At 40.6% G+C, this 13,283-nt stretch overlaps 1 protein-coding gene across 1 annotated transcript in view; it reads right to left on the bottom strand.

Annotated features, from left to right (window-relative positions):
* Nucleotides 1-1,017: 1,017 nt before the first annotated feature.
* The window catches only part of LOC105935479 (heparan-sulfate 6-O-sulfotransferase 3-B), a 35,627-nt gene continuing 23,361 nt past the window's right edge, over nucleotides 1,018-13,283 (bottom strand). The window contains exon 2 of the mRNA XM_012875872.3: nucleotides 1,018-2,310. Within this exon, the coding sequence (XP_012731326.1) occupies nucleotides 1,560-2,310 (751 nt within the window). The 3' untranslated portion in view covers nucleotides 1,018-1,559. The remainder of the gene's footprint in view (nucleotides 2,311-13,283) is intronic.

The raw sequence follows: 13,283 nt of genomic DNA, 5'->3' as shown, positions 1-13,283 counted from the left end.
CGAAAGTGTGTGTGTGTGGGGGGGGGGGGGGGTACAGAAAGATTCATTACCATTTCAGCAAAGGTTAATGCCTTAAATCATATGAACATTACAATGGATCTTTTTTTTCTTTTTGCGCTTTTCAAACCAAACCGGTGCTATATCTTTATGCTGTTAACTGCCCTGTACCTAGAATGAACTCGGAGCATTGTTGAAGTCCCTTACTCCTACTAGCTGTAACCATCACTGCTCCCAACTTTTTAAATTGTTTATATCTCTGCTGTTTTTACCCTCCAGCAAATAAATAGTCTGTTGGTATTTTTTATGCATAAATCTATCTGCACGTTTTGCGCATTTTCTAAAAAAATTTCCCACTATTTTTAATAACTAAGAGCTGTACAGTAGTTTTTTAAGTTGTACATTTGCCCTTACTATGAAGTCTCTTGTTGGTGTTCTGTCAATCGTTATTATTTATCTGCATACTTCCATTTCACTCTGTTGTGTCTCTCAAATTTTTTCATGTAAAAATTCCCAACTTTTAGAGTTCTTAGTCATACGCATTAATTTTGAACTGTCAAACTATGGCAAATATTTGTAAGGTGGGAAAGCTTTCAATATGAAGGAAGGAAGGAGATCAAAAGAAAAGACCGAAGGTAGGTAGGACACAAGGTAGGTGGGGAACAAGTAAGCAAGGTAGGCAAGACATAAGGAAGGAACGAAGGTAGGAAACAAGAAAAAGGAAGGAACGGAGGACTAAAAGAGAGACTGATGGAATGACTGGAATTAAGGAGGGACATCATGAAGAAAAAAAGAACAAGGAATTAAACGATGACGAGGAAATGAAGATGAAAGGAATGATGCACAGTAAAGGAGCCAATGAAAGAGGAATGGTAGGACACAATGAGGGTGGTAGATAGGAAGGGAAAAAGGGACTATTGTGGGTATTTGTCGTTTTCTATTTTTTAGACTTTTAACAGCTAAAAGCATGGTGCCTACACAGTGTGAGACATTGATGAAAATCTAGTCAAACAAAATGTATTCAACTTGTTACACCAATTTTATTGGTTAAATTGGAACAGTTTGCTTTGTCAGTGCAGTCAGAAAGAAGAAAACACACTGCCGTTTGTGCTTTGATACTCTTATAAAGCCAAACACCACAGAGTCACAAGAGTTTAACATAGAGCTAGATAAACAGGACATCAAGGACCCAGTCATCATTTAGGAAATGTAATAAATAGGCCTTTGTATTTTTTTATAACTTACATATTTTCATCTCCTGCATTTTTTTCTTTTATTGCGAAACTTAAGGAACATTTTCACCGCCTTAAGAACATTCAAAGCACTTGCAACTGAATAAATAAACACATTTTCCACAATTGCAGTGCCAAATTGTAGCCATAAGAAGAAAAAAAAAATATAAATACAAAATGTTCATGGTTCCCTAGCAAATACATACATTGTAAATATTAAGACACCTTTCGGCAGTCTGACCGAGCACTATGAGTCTGTGAGGGCGAGGGGTCCTGGCTGAGTCACAGGACGCGGAAAGAAATGAATCGGTACCGCGATGTCCCCGCTCCTCACCATCGCACCACCTGGCTACTGTAATCCTCGGTGGTGACTACCTCTCCTACCGCTTTCACCGCCTCCTCTTCTTCCTCTTCCTCCGTCCCTCCGCCTCCCAGTCTCAGCAGCTCGGCCAGATAGTTCCTGTGCAGCCGCTGCCTCTCCTGCCGCCTCCTCAGCCGCTCCTCCTGGTGCTGCCGCTGCCGGTTGTACTGGTAGCGCCGCAGGAACAGCTCCTTGGCGTACTCGTACAGCTCCATATCCAGGGCGTTGAGGCCCTCGATGCGCCACCGCACCTTCTCGCTGATCCCCACGCTGGCGGCGCGCGTGCTGTTGATCTGGGTGAAGGCCCGGATGAAGCGCAGCCCGAAAGTCCTCTCGAACAGGTACTGCGTCTTGCGCTGGAACTCGGTCAGGCCGAAGAAGGCCATGTTGCGCAGGTTGGCCTTGGCGCTGGCGAGCAGCACGCGGCCTCGCTCCAGCTCGCTCATGGACGACATGTTGTAGCAGCCCACCAGGCTGAGGTCGGCCAGCATGCGCACCTGACGGTTGTTGGCCAGGTTGGAGGGGCAGTTCATGAAGTCTGTGAGCGGCACGCCCGTCCAGTCCTCGCCGCTGTAGCAGGCGGGGAGCTCGTCCTGAGTGGGAGGGCGGCCGTCGCACATGTGGAGGGCGGTCTTCCACGTAGCCCCGCGCTGTACATGCTTCCACTCACTGAGGTAGCGTGACACGGGGTCACGTAGCATAGTGATGTAATAGAAGTTCCTGTGGAGACAGAGATGGACAAGATGAGCAGACTGGCTTTTGCTTTGCCCAACCTGAATAACACCTCTGGTTTGTCACTCAGTTAGCTGTACAGTTTGGACTGTGACTCAACTCATTATTTCCACCTCCCTGTTTGACAGTTAATGATTTGTTTGATATGAAGAGTTTCTGCTAAGCTTTGGTCTGCTAAGTCTTGTACAGTTGGTACATTCATTGGCACCCCAGGGGATGGTGTGTTTAAAAAAACAACAACCTTAAAAGCACCATGTGCCCTGACAAGCCTATCATAGCCTTTAGTACAGGCCCACCGGCTCACGGGTCCTCCGCCATATCCAACAGTCATGAGAGGGATTTCTTTGTATTTGTCCTGTCATCCCAAATCTATGGCAAGCCGATGAGGCCAATTATCGTCCGTACAATAACGCGCAGTTCCAACCCGTATTTTACGCATATTTTACGCATTTTTACGCATTTTTACACGACCGCACGCTTGTTTGCTTGTTCACTAAATGTTGAAAAGAAATTAAAAGCTAAATAAAATAAACCAGGTCACTTAATAAAGCTGCATTTTCTGTATGCTTTGGATTTATATTCACATGATAATATTTTCAGAATTATTAATAACATTTCTGTTAAAGATTTCACTTATCTTCTGCACCAAGGGCATAAGTAGGGAGAACAAGCAGAGTAAGTTTTGTGTAATATCAGACTTTATTATTGAACTAAGCAGGATTTAGACAGGATCAGAAAGGAAGGTGCATCGTCTTTCTGCCTTTCCCCAACGATCAGGGACCTCCTGGTTGTGTCTGGTGCTGCAGTGTTCTTATTGGGTAAAACACATTTAAATCTAGTGGCTGAGCACATAAAAGACAACCTCCTGATAATATAATATGCAAAAAACGCCACCAAACGTTATTAACCCCACCTCACGTATTTTACGCGACCGCGCGTTTTTTACGTCACCGCGCGTTCTGGCTGGAAACGCGCGGTGCTGTAAAAAACGCGCGCTCGCGTAATATACGGGTTGGAACTGCGCGTTATTGTAAGGACGATAATTGGTCTCATTGGCTTGCCATACAAATCCACCAGGAGGATTTGTTGTCCCATTTTATACCCCCCATCAGTCTATTGTGTGTATGCCTTTCACTTCAATGGTGTGAGATGACTTCCTGTCTTTGAGACTACAGCATAAACCATTTGATTGCAAGGTAAGCCATGCTGCCACCAATCTTTCTCTACACATCAAAAGTCCTGCCCTGCTGCTTCCATATGCCATGTATGCCACATATTTGGACTGTTACAATTTATAATCGACATTTTACAGCAACAACCCAAAAATTAACTTGGCCTATGCTTTCTGCACTGAGCAAGATTCACTCCCCTTTGCATGCTTGTTACTAAATGTAAAACCTAGTGCTTGATCTATTTTCTGATTGATTTGGCCAATAATTTTCTGACCACTTTGAGCCCTCCTGCAGCATTGATATTTAATCCCCAGATGGTCATTTGATCTTTAAATATGAAAAAAATTAAAATAAAACAAAACATTGACATTACAGTAAAATAATTGACATTGCCAACATGCAGCAGAGTACTGGATTCTTCACCCTTGATCCCAATCCCGTGCACTATTGACAATGTCAACCAATACTTCCGATAGGTGACGGGACGAATGGTTCATATTTTTTACATTTCCTACTATTTAAACCAATTAACAGTTTTTCAATATACAAACACACGTCGCAAGATGAGAAACTGCTTGACTGCAGCTTTAGTCTCCGATGACTTAAACACTGCTCAAGTTAAAGAAGAGCTTAGCAAACCCAATATGTTAGCCTTTGGGATTTTAGCACAGAACAGGGTTTTTCTTGACCCATCTCCAAATCCACTTGTTGGCATGTAAATAGGATCTAAACGTTGTCAAGGAGACTTTGTGACTCCAAAAGACCACTTTTAACTGCTTTTCACACATGAGCTTTGACGGTTTTCTTTCCCGTCCTTTTTACTGCGCATGGCAGCAATGGCGGCCATGGAAACAGAAATGTGCATATTATTAATAAGAAGTTTTTAGTGGTATCAGTAGATGTGGTACCAGTAATTTTGTTTGAAAACAGTAATTTCCTAGCTCTGAATAAACGCACTCATGTGAAAGTTTGTATTTTTCACTTTGACAGGCTACAGAACATGGGTTGCCAAAGTGGGGGTCGGGACCACTGGGGGTGGATCACTAGATGATCCACCCTGATGCTGATGTGCTAAAGTTTTGGAAAAAGGTTTTATGAAACAAATGTGCGTACATTTATTTGTGAAACCGGTACCAAAGTATAGCTTTACAAGAAGCTCAGCGTTCCTCATTTTAATGCCGGAGGAAGGTTGCACTTTTTTGTAGGAGTTCTTGTAAAAATACTCCTTTTATTAATAATTCTGTGTATTTTCAAAATATTCTGACTTTATTCTCAGAATTCCCCCTCAAAAAAAGACAACCCCGCCCACCAAAAGTGGTCCACCGGTCTGTGGTGCTGTTATTTTGGGGGTTTTCCAGGTGGATGGGCAGTAACAAAAGCTTCTCTATGACTCTTATCGCTTTTTTTCCACCTCGGCATCATGTTAACAAACATAAGACAGGTTACTGGGTATCAGTTAATCAATACACTTGATTAGCCCCGTTTGGTGACAACGTTAAGGGAAGGAAGGAGCTTCATTTTCAAGTTTTGCATTTGCTCTCGATTCGTTGGCGGTTCACTAACTAGCTGAATTCTGGAGGCAATCGGTTGCTTTGGATTTGTACTTGTATTTTTTTTAACCTTTGCAAAAGAGGCTTTTTCATTTCCGTCAAGCAGTCAAATTACAGCTTCGCACGGTATTAAAGGGAGACCATTTCATGTGTGCAGCGCAATCCCAAGGTTGATGAAAAATGTCTGCCAGACACTTTTCAGCAGCGCGAAGGAGGATGAAACTATACATTAGATTTCTCATATCCTGCTTGCAGTTCGAAAAAGAAACATGAGTGGGAAGAACTACCTCGGAGGTGAGAGCACACGGGGTGCCCAGAAATTCTGATTAGGGTTTAAATGAAAAGCATTACAGAGGGCGTCTGAGGATGTTAGAGAATAATGACACAGAAACAAACGCTAGTCAAGCATGCGTACAATTTAATATCCTGCGAATGTGGAATTATTCTTGTTTTTGTCACACCAATTTGTTCCTTCCTACCACTGGTAATGAGTTTTCTTTTCCTTTCTTGCCTTTGAGTCACTCCGATCTGCCACAAACAGCACTTTAAAAATGACGAACCTAGCTGCAAGGGAACCTTTCAAACGGACAAACACTTGTTTTTCTCTTATCTATTGAGTCGGTGATAACCACCATAAAGGTGAGGTGCCCGAAAAAGGGTGCGGGGGTGGGCAAGAGACATTCAATATTTCTAAAACTTTAGAAAGCGACTTGTATAAAAGCGAAATTGACTGTGGTCATCCAGTGTGCACAGATCAGTGTGACCTGATATTGCACAGAAAAAGGGTATATGCAAAAGCAGGACATTTCTTTTTTTTTTTTTATTCTACAGTTTAATACCTTGAAGCCTTCAGTAACTGCAACCCAAAGAACTGCTGAGAAAATACTCGAACAGTTTAGGTGATTTAACAGGTATGTTGGCATTAAAGTGCCTTACAATGAGCCATACAAGTTGAACTTGTACATTTAGCCACATTATAATGATGCAAATAATTTTACACAAATTTTTTATTTTTTTTTTAAAGCAGCAAGAGGTTTGCCATGAAGATGTTCTGGTCAGATAATTAGGCATCATCTCAACCCTGAAAGATTGCGGTTGGAGCCTGGTTCTGTGTGGCTGCTTTTCTTCAGCAGCTACAGGAAAGCTGATCAGAGTTGATGGAATGATAGATGAAGATAAACGACAAGATTTCCACCCATCACTGCAACCTAAATGACTTTTTTCATATTGTTTTACCTGTCTTTTAAAAAGTGGATCAACACACACACAAAAAATGGCGGTGCAGTGGTGGTCAGACCTAAACTTAATAGATCTGCACTAAATGTAGGTTCTTTAAAACACAATTTTTGCTGTAGAAAACCTTTATTCTGTTTGTAAAAATAAAAAAAATTAACATTTTCGAAGCTTTTAGGGCACAGGTGTCAAACTCAAGGCCCGCGGGCCAAATCCGGCCCGTCAAGGTAAATAATCCGGCCCTCAAGAGCCAAAAATAATAAAGTAGAGGCATATATCCTTTGAAAGTGTATAAAATGGCTATATCTGTGCCTCCTGTAAGTGTAACTCACCCCAATATCAACGTTTTTTGCAGATAAACTGTATAAACGGCCTAAGGTTGCTACTTTTATGTTACTGTGCATTTTTTATACTTCTATGTGAACTGGAATGAAATTATGAAATGAAAAGTATCGTCTACACACGTGCAACCGGCCCTTGTAATGACTTCATGATGCCAAAGTGGCCCTATATAGAAATGAGTTTGACACCCCTGTTTTAGGGTTTTAGGAAATCAGATCAGGATGCCATTAGTGCTAGAATCACAGCAGTGTTGGTCCATTGCATGAAATCTTAAAGAAGTATATTGAATTTTGTTGGTAAGGTGTCAACATTTTAAAATGCAAGAATGTATGGCACTGTATTTGACTCGTTGTTACACTGATCTTGTAAGCTGTGCTTTCCTTTTGGGCAAAGAGCTACTGAAATGTGCACAGAATTTACCATCTGTGAGCACACGAGAGTCCACGATTAGTCAAGGCTGAGTTTTTGGATTGCTGATGTTGAGCAACGCAGAGCCAAGACAAATGCTGGCACATTTCACCTGGGGAAGTGTTTGAGTTACAGTTTTTGTCAACAAAGCCAGAAAAATCTCCCACAGTAGAACTAAAGCCTCTCACGCTACAGCCTTATTCACCGCAGTTCGTCATGAACGTCCCAAAGCTGTCAGTTTAACTAAAAGTTTGAAATAATGAAAAATAATAGTCCATACAATTACTGTTGCACCATTGTGTTACATGTACACTACTATAGATGTATTATAACCTGGTTAAATGTGTCAATATGCTCTGAATTCCTTGCCTTTCAAAGATGTCAAGGTATTCTTTGGTCAGCATGAAAGACAAAAAAAACAACAGCAATTCAACTCTCTCCCAAACTATCAGGAGTCCAATAAGGATACAATTAATTTTTTTTATGTCCAGACCACAGCAGAGTTTGCTTTATTTCAGGAATTAGCCTAGGAGTGAGTTAACACATTCTGTCTGTTTTACCCTTGAAGGTGTTAATTCTGTATTTGTTTACACTGAAATATGCACCAGAATTTCTGTAGCAAACTTCTAAAACTTTGAACGCCAGTTCTGGCTTACACTGACTTTTTAAGAGCAGTCTTATAAAACTTAATTCAGACCATAATCCATGTACTACTGCTTATAGCCTTCCTGTTATCTGCGTAAATTCTTGTTCTCGTTTGCGCTGTCGCAGCCAGAATGAGCCGCAGACATGCTGTGGAAAACAGTCTGACATTGCATCGTTAAAAGTCACATACAAATTGATGTTGTCATAAGCGACAATTTTGTTTTTAATCGGCACCTGGTTGTAATGCTTTGCTTCCACCACTAGATGGCAGTACTGTACTGAATTGAATACACTGAAATATTACTTTAACCCTTTGAAGCCTGATACAGGTAACTGAAGATACTTCGCTTGTTAATAAAAAACAAAACAAAAAAAAAACTTTTTTTAGTTTTAAAAAAATAAAACATCAGGCTTTCGTATTGTCTTTGTATCATAATTGATACGTGAGACCAAAAATACATTTTCCTCATGTTTTCTGAATTTTTATATAGGGTGTGTAAAATATATTCGTTTGTAGGTTGTAAATTCTGTGTTCAGACAAATACTGACTTTGTGAAGAAGCAGAGGCCTCATAAATATTTGTTTAAAAAATGATACACTTTAGGTTATAGGGTTAAAACAAAATGAAGGAATTGAAAAATTAAACGGAACCAAAGTGATTATTGCAAGCCGTTCAATTAGTGTTTGTTATGTAAGTGTTTTTTTTTTAAAAAAAAGAGAATTTTCCTGATCTTTCAGTAACTCTTGACAATGTCCCTAATTGCTTTTCTTATTTAGGACTTCTTTCTTTCTTTCGTGTGCACCAGCAGTCCCAAATGTGTTGCCACCTTTGTACATCACCTGGTTTCCACTCCCATCCGAACATCTGCTCCAAATTCCCTAACAGCTCTCTGGTGTTTACAGCTGCCCTTCTCCTATAGCACTATCTTTTTCATCCTTCCTTAGTTAATGATCCCTTGACTGGCTCTTTGCCTACCAGTTTCCAAACACAGTGAATAGGATGAATCTGCATCTTACGGAACAAGAAGAACAGTCTCCCCTAATGGGGTTCTATTTAATTGGCCACAGAAAGTAGCAAAGAAAGTGGATGAGTTTGATACAAATTCTTTTTTTTATTATTATTAAAATCCCCTGTTTAATGATACCACTTAACAAAATTCAGTACAACTACTTACTTTCATAAATCATCAAATCAGTAAATAGTCCTCCTGTGTGCTGTTTAATCCCAAGTGTGTACCACTCATTTCAGGTTTTTATTTGCGATTTTAAAGCATTTGTCATTGTCGTTCCACATCGCGACTGTGTGCTACTTTGCGTTGGTTCTGTCACATTCCATGTATACCCCATGTTTCCATTGCTGCAAATAATCAGCACAACTGGGACTGAAATTCTACAGCAATAACCCAGTAATAACAGTCTTAGGCTCTGCTATGCTTCGCTCACCTTTGCATGATTGAAACTAAATGTGCTACTTTGAGTTGGTCTGTCACATAAAATCCCCCAAAAATACATAGAAGTTTGTAGCAGTAATATAATATAAATGATGTATGATAAATATATATGTAAGGTACTGTTGATTACAAAATAATAAAAACACATTTTGTAATAAATAATTTGTTTAGGTAATACATATATCGATAATTACAGTTAAGAAAGCCCAGTAATTCTTGACTCTAATGTGGTGCATTGCTTTAATATACAGCGAGCATAATCCATTAAAGCCTTAATTATAAATCTGCCGTGCACTAGATATAAAGAGATCATTAGTTGTGCAAGTCTAATGATTTCACTTCGCAGCTTAACTGAGACGTTTGATTGAGAAAGCAGCCGAACCACTGAGTCAGGATCACAGAGCCAGGCAGCCTTCAAAGGTCGACAATTTAGCAATTAGAGCCAGACAGAAGATATCAATCAGCGGTGATATATACTTAAGTGAGTGCTGTGATAATAGCAACGTACAACACGCGCCCACAGACAGACGCGCCACCCACAGATAATAGCAGTCCACAGTGGGAACTAAGTGAATTACTCTGCCATCTTAGTGGGGTAGATTGGAAAGCGATGGATAGATAGACGGACCCAACACGAGCCCCCCTTGCTGAAAAGGCCTTTGTTGTGCGTCCATGAAAACAGCTCACTTTTTTTTTTTTCCCCCTCCACCCCGCTGCCTATCAGCTATCTGTAACTGCTAAACCGCAAGACAGGCCGATCAATAAGCGTCCATGCAAACCGGGGCCTTTTTGCTTCTGCGCTTTCATCGTGACCTATTGACAAAGAGCAGCAAATGTCAAAGCTCTCTGGTTACTCGTGTCAGGGACAGAGGCGGGGGTCATATTAGGAAGGTCAATGGTAATTCCTCTTGGATGTAAGGCTGGGGTATTCTCGTGTAGGAAACCCAGGACGCCTGTTTGATCAGGCATTTTATATCGTGTATTATAGAGAGAGGAACAAATGTAGGTTCTCTGGCTTCCTCTCACCACCGACCACACCATGAGGTAGTCAACGGCTGGATTAAGGCTCTGTGGATGGCGTATACAGTCGCATTTAACCTGCACTGAAAATCAGCTTCAGTGGCCATATATACTAACTAGCTGCGGCTGGTAATAAACAAATGAAACAGAACAATTTAAATCAAATATGACAGCCGGTTAATCCAAATAAAAACATGCTAATTATGTTATTCAACTCCTGCATATGCAGAGTATGCATAACACAAAAGAAGCATTTTCTTGCTATGAGCTGGTGCAATGATAACTGCATTGCCAGAAAGCAGCTTCTGGCTATGCATTCCTGAGGAATAATAGCCCACGCCTCATGGACCAATACCTCCAGCTCATTAATATTCTTCGATATGTGTCCAGCAACAACCTTTTTTTAATAACCTACAAGAAATTTTAAATCTAATTTAAGTCAGGCGACTATGTTGGCCACTCTCATTTCTTCCGAAGGGTTCACCTAGAATCTCCGGAAACCTTATTGAACCCAGCAGGTTTTCAGTGCCAGTGGAATAAAAAAAAAAAAAAAAAAAAAAAAAAAAAAAAAAAAAAAAAAAAAAAAAAAACCCTGAGCATCATTGAGCCACCACCATGCTTGACTGAAGGGAGGGTGTTCGCTTTGCATAATATAATTTACTCTGCCCTCAGTAGACATACCGCTGATCCACTGGCCAAAAATCTAACTCTGATTCATTGCGCCACAGAAAGCGATCCAAAAATCTATTTAGTTTATTTATACATTTCTTAGCAAACTAGACCGGACTTTTCTGATGCTTTTGGGTCAGTACTGGTGTATGTCTCTGAACTAAGGTGTGACGCCCTTCAGTGTTTAGTATGTGGAAACTGAAGCCTCGGTGACTGTTGTCACAAAGTCTTGCTTTAGATCTTTTTTCAGTCAGTTGAGGCTTTTTGACCACCTGGCTCCTTTGGAACCTGGTGGCAGGATCTGTGGATCTGTTCCTATGTCTGCCACCAGGTGGCATAGTCACTGGTCCTCTCTAGTCCCTTCCACTTGTATCAGCTGGAACATTCAGGGCCTGCGCCTTTTTTTCTATTTCCTTGTTTGTTTAAGGCAATGTTCTCTTCTCTAAGTTTTGATTGGCCATATTTCAACTAAACGTCACCATCACCAGTTCAGGCAATGTTTTATCACAAGCATACCTGATGCAACTAACAAAGTTTTTGATTGATTTCATCAGGTGCCTGAGACTGAACAAGATTTTCAACTGTGAGCTCTTTTGAGTAATTCTACTCATGGGATCAATTTGAGATAGGCATTGATTAGTCATTGATAGTAGGGCCTTGTGTTGAAATCAAACTATTCTTGGTATGTTACGCTTATTGAATTATTCCAGCAGTCCTTGTGTTTATGACAGACGGCTGAAAATTTTGGAATCATGCCAAAAACATAAATGTCAGTGGGGGTTGAGTTATATTTGCTGCAATTGTCAAGGCTATTTAATTTGTCTGCAATTGCTGTTTTGTAATAGGGCTGTCACAATGCAAACATTTTCAATACCAGGGCAACATTTTTAAAAGGCAGAGGGTTCTTTTTGGTTAATGTGAGAAAAATATAGTTTGTCTCACTAGCCTGATCACACTTTATGGAGATGTTTACCTTGGATTCAGTTGTGCAACTATTTTATTATAATTGCTTATCTTTTCTGGGCAGCGGTGTCTTTTCATTTGCCTGTAAATTAACTTTTGAGATAAATTAATGTTACTACTGAGGGACAAATAAAGGATTCTACTATACTAAAATAAATTGTTTTAAAAACAAACATGGATCTGGCACATACAAAACACATTTTTTAAAATGGAAGCAAGGATCTGGTCCGTGGAAATATATTCAGCAGCAGTAACAGCTATGGTTTCTTAAATTGTTCTGTTCTAATTGTCAGATTCAGTCTGGCTCCACCATAACCTGTCAACTGATTAACGTTTTCCTGCGTTGATTCGTACTGCGGTAGAATGGAGCATTGTGTGTCTTGTAACTTTGCACGTGGGAAGCGCGTCTCAACCAGAGCTCAGATAGATGGTACCCCGTACATTAGGCTGTCTGTGCCTGTGAAGCTAATATTTAAACAGGTAGCATTAGCTTGTGTCTTCTGTGAGGTTTACTACTTCACTGTTGCAGATACAGGAGCTTTACTGACCTTTTTACGTAGCTTTTAAACATCACTATGCTAGCATTAACTTGTTGCATTAGCATAGCTAATATTGTTTTTTTTTTTTTTTGTCCATTTGTCTTGTAAGGAAAGTTCCTTCCAACGATGCTGTTGTTTGCAGTGTGGGAAAAACCAGGTCGCATTTGTTTTCCTCAAGCAGTTCTCACCATATTAGCAGAGTTTAAAGCTTCTAGCAGCACATAATGGTCAGATGAAGGTGCATGGAGCGGAGGGGCTGAGCCTGTTATGGCACTGTTGCTGCCGTAGGAATTGCGATAATTTGGGCAAATGAGAATATTTATATCAATTTTGGTGCAAATTAATATCTTTAAAAAAATTTAGTATCAATTATATTGAGATGTTGATTGTTTTCACAGTTCTAGTTTGTAACAATTCCTGCTCTTCGTCGTTTCATTCTCAATTCTTCCGTTTAGACTGTTTTTGTTCCAGCTCACATGGGAGAAAATCATCAGAGCAACATTTTTGCTGTCCATCAAACATCAGTCCAGGAGAGGTATCAGACCACATGAAGTATATCGGTGTGCTCACTAAGGTAGCATAGAGCATGCCAGAATGCTATAAATGTCACACTATAAACTGCTCGGCGGTCTTTACATCAAACTGCGCCAAGTCAGTCGCGACTCGCAAGCACCTGCAGCATCAGCCTCTCTGTTCCACGGACCGACAAGTGTGCAGTGGGTGCCTGCTGTGGGAAATGCAGGAGTTTATCACAAGAAATGTAGCAAATAAGTGCGATAGACTGTGAAGTTTAAAATGTCGGCGGTGAGTCTGCGCGGTGCACAGCACAACCAGGTCTGCAGCCGCCTTTAATGTTTCTCCTAAGCTGAGACACTCAGCTTAGGAGCTCTCTCACCTGGCGGGAACATGAGTTCTCGCCAGGTGAGAGAGCATTCAGAGTCGCAACATATTTTCACCTTGCTTGGTAAA

Source organism: Fundulus heteroclitus, chromosome 24 (assembly GCF_011125445.2).
Source record: "Fundulus heteroclitus isolate FHET01 chromosome 24, MU-UCD_Fhet_4.1, whole genome shotgun sequence".
Taxonomy (NCBI): Eukaryota; Metazoa; Chordata; class Actinopteri; order Cyprinodontiformes; family Fundulidae; genus Fundulus; species Fundulus heteroclitus.
Note: the sequence above shows the minus strand (reverse complement) of the source record. Positions and strands in the feature narration are given on the sequence as shown.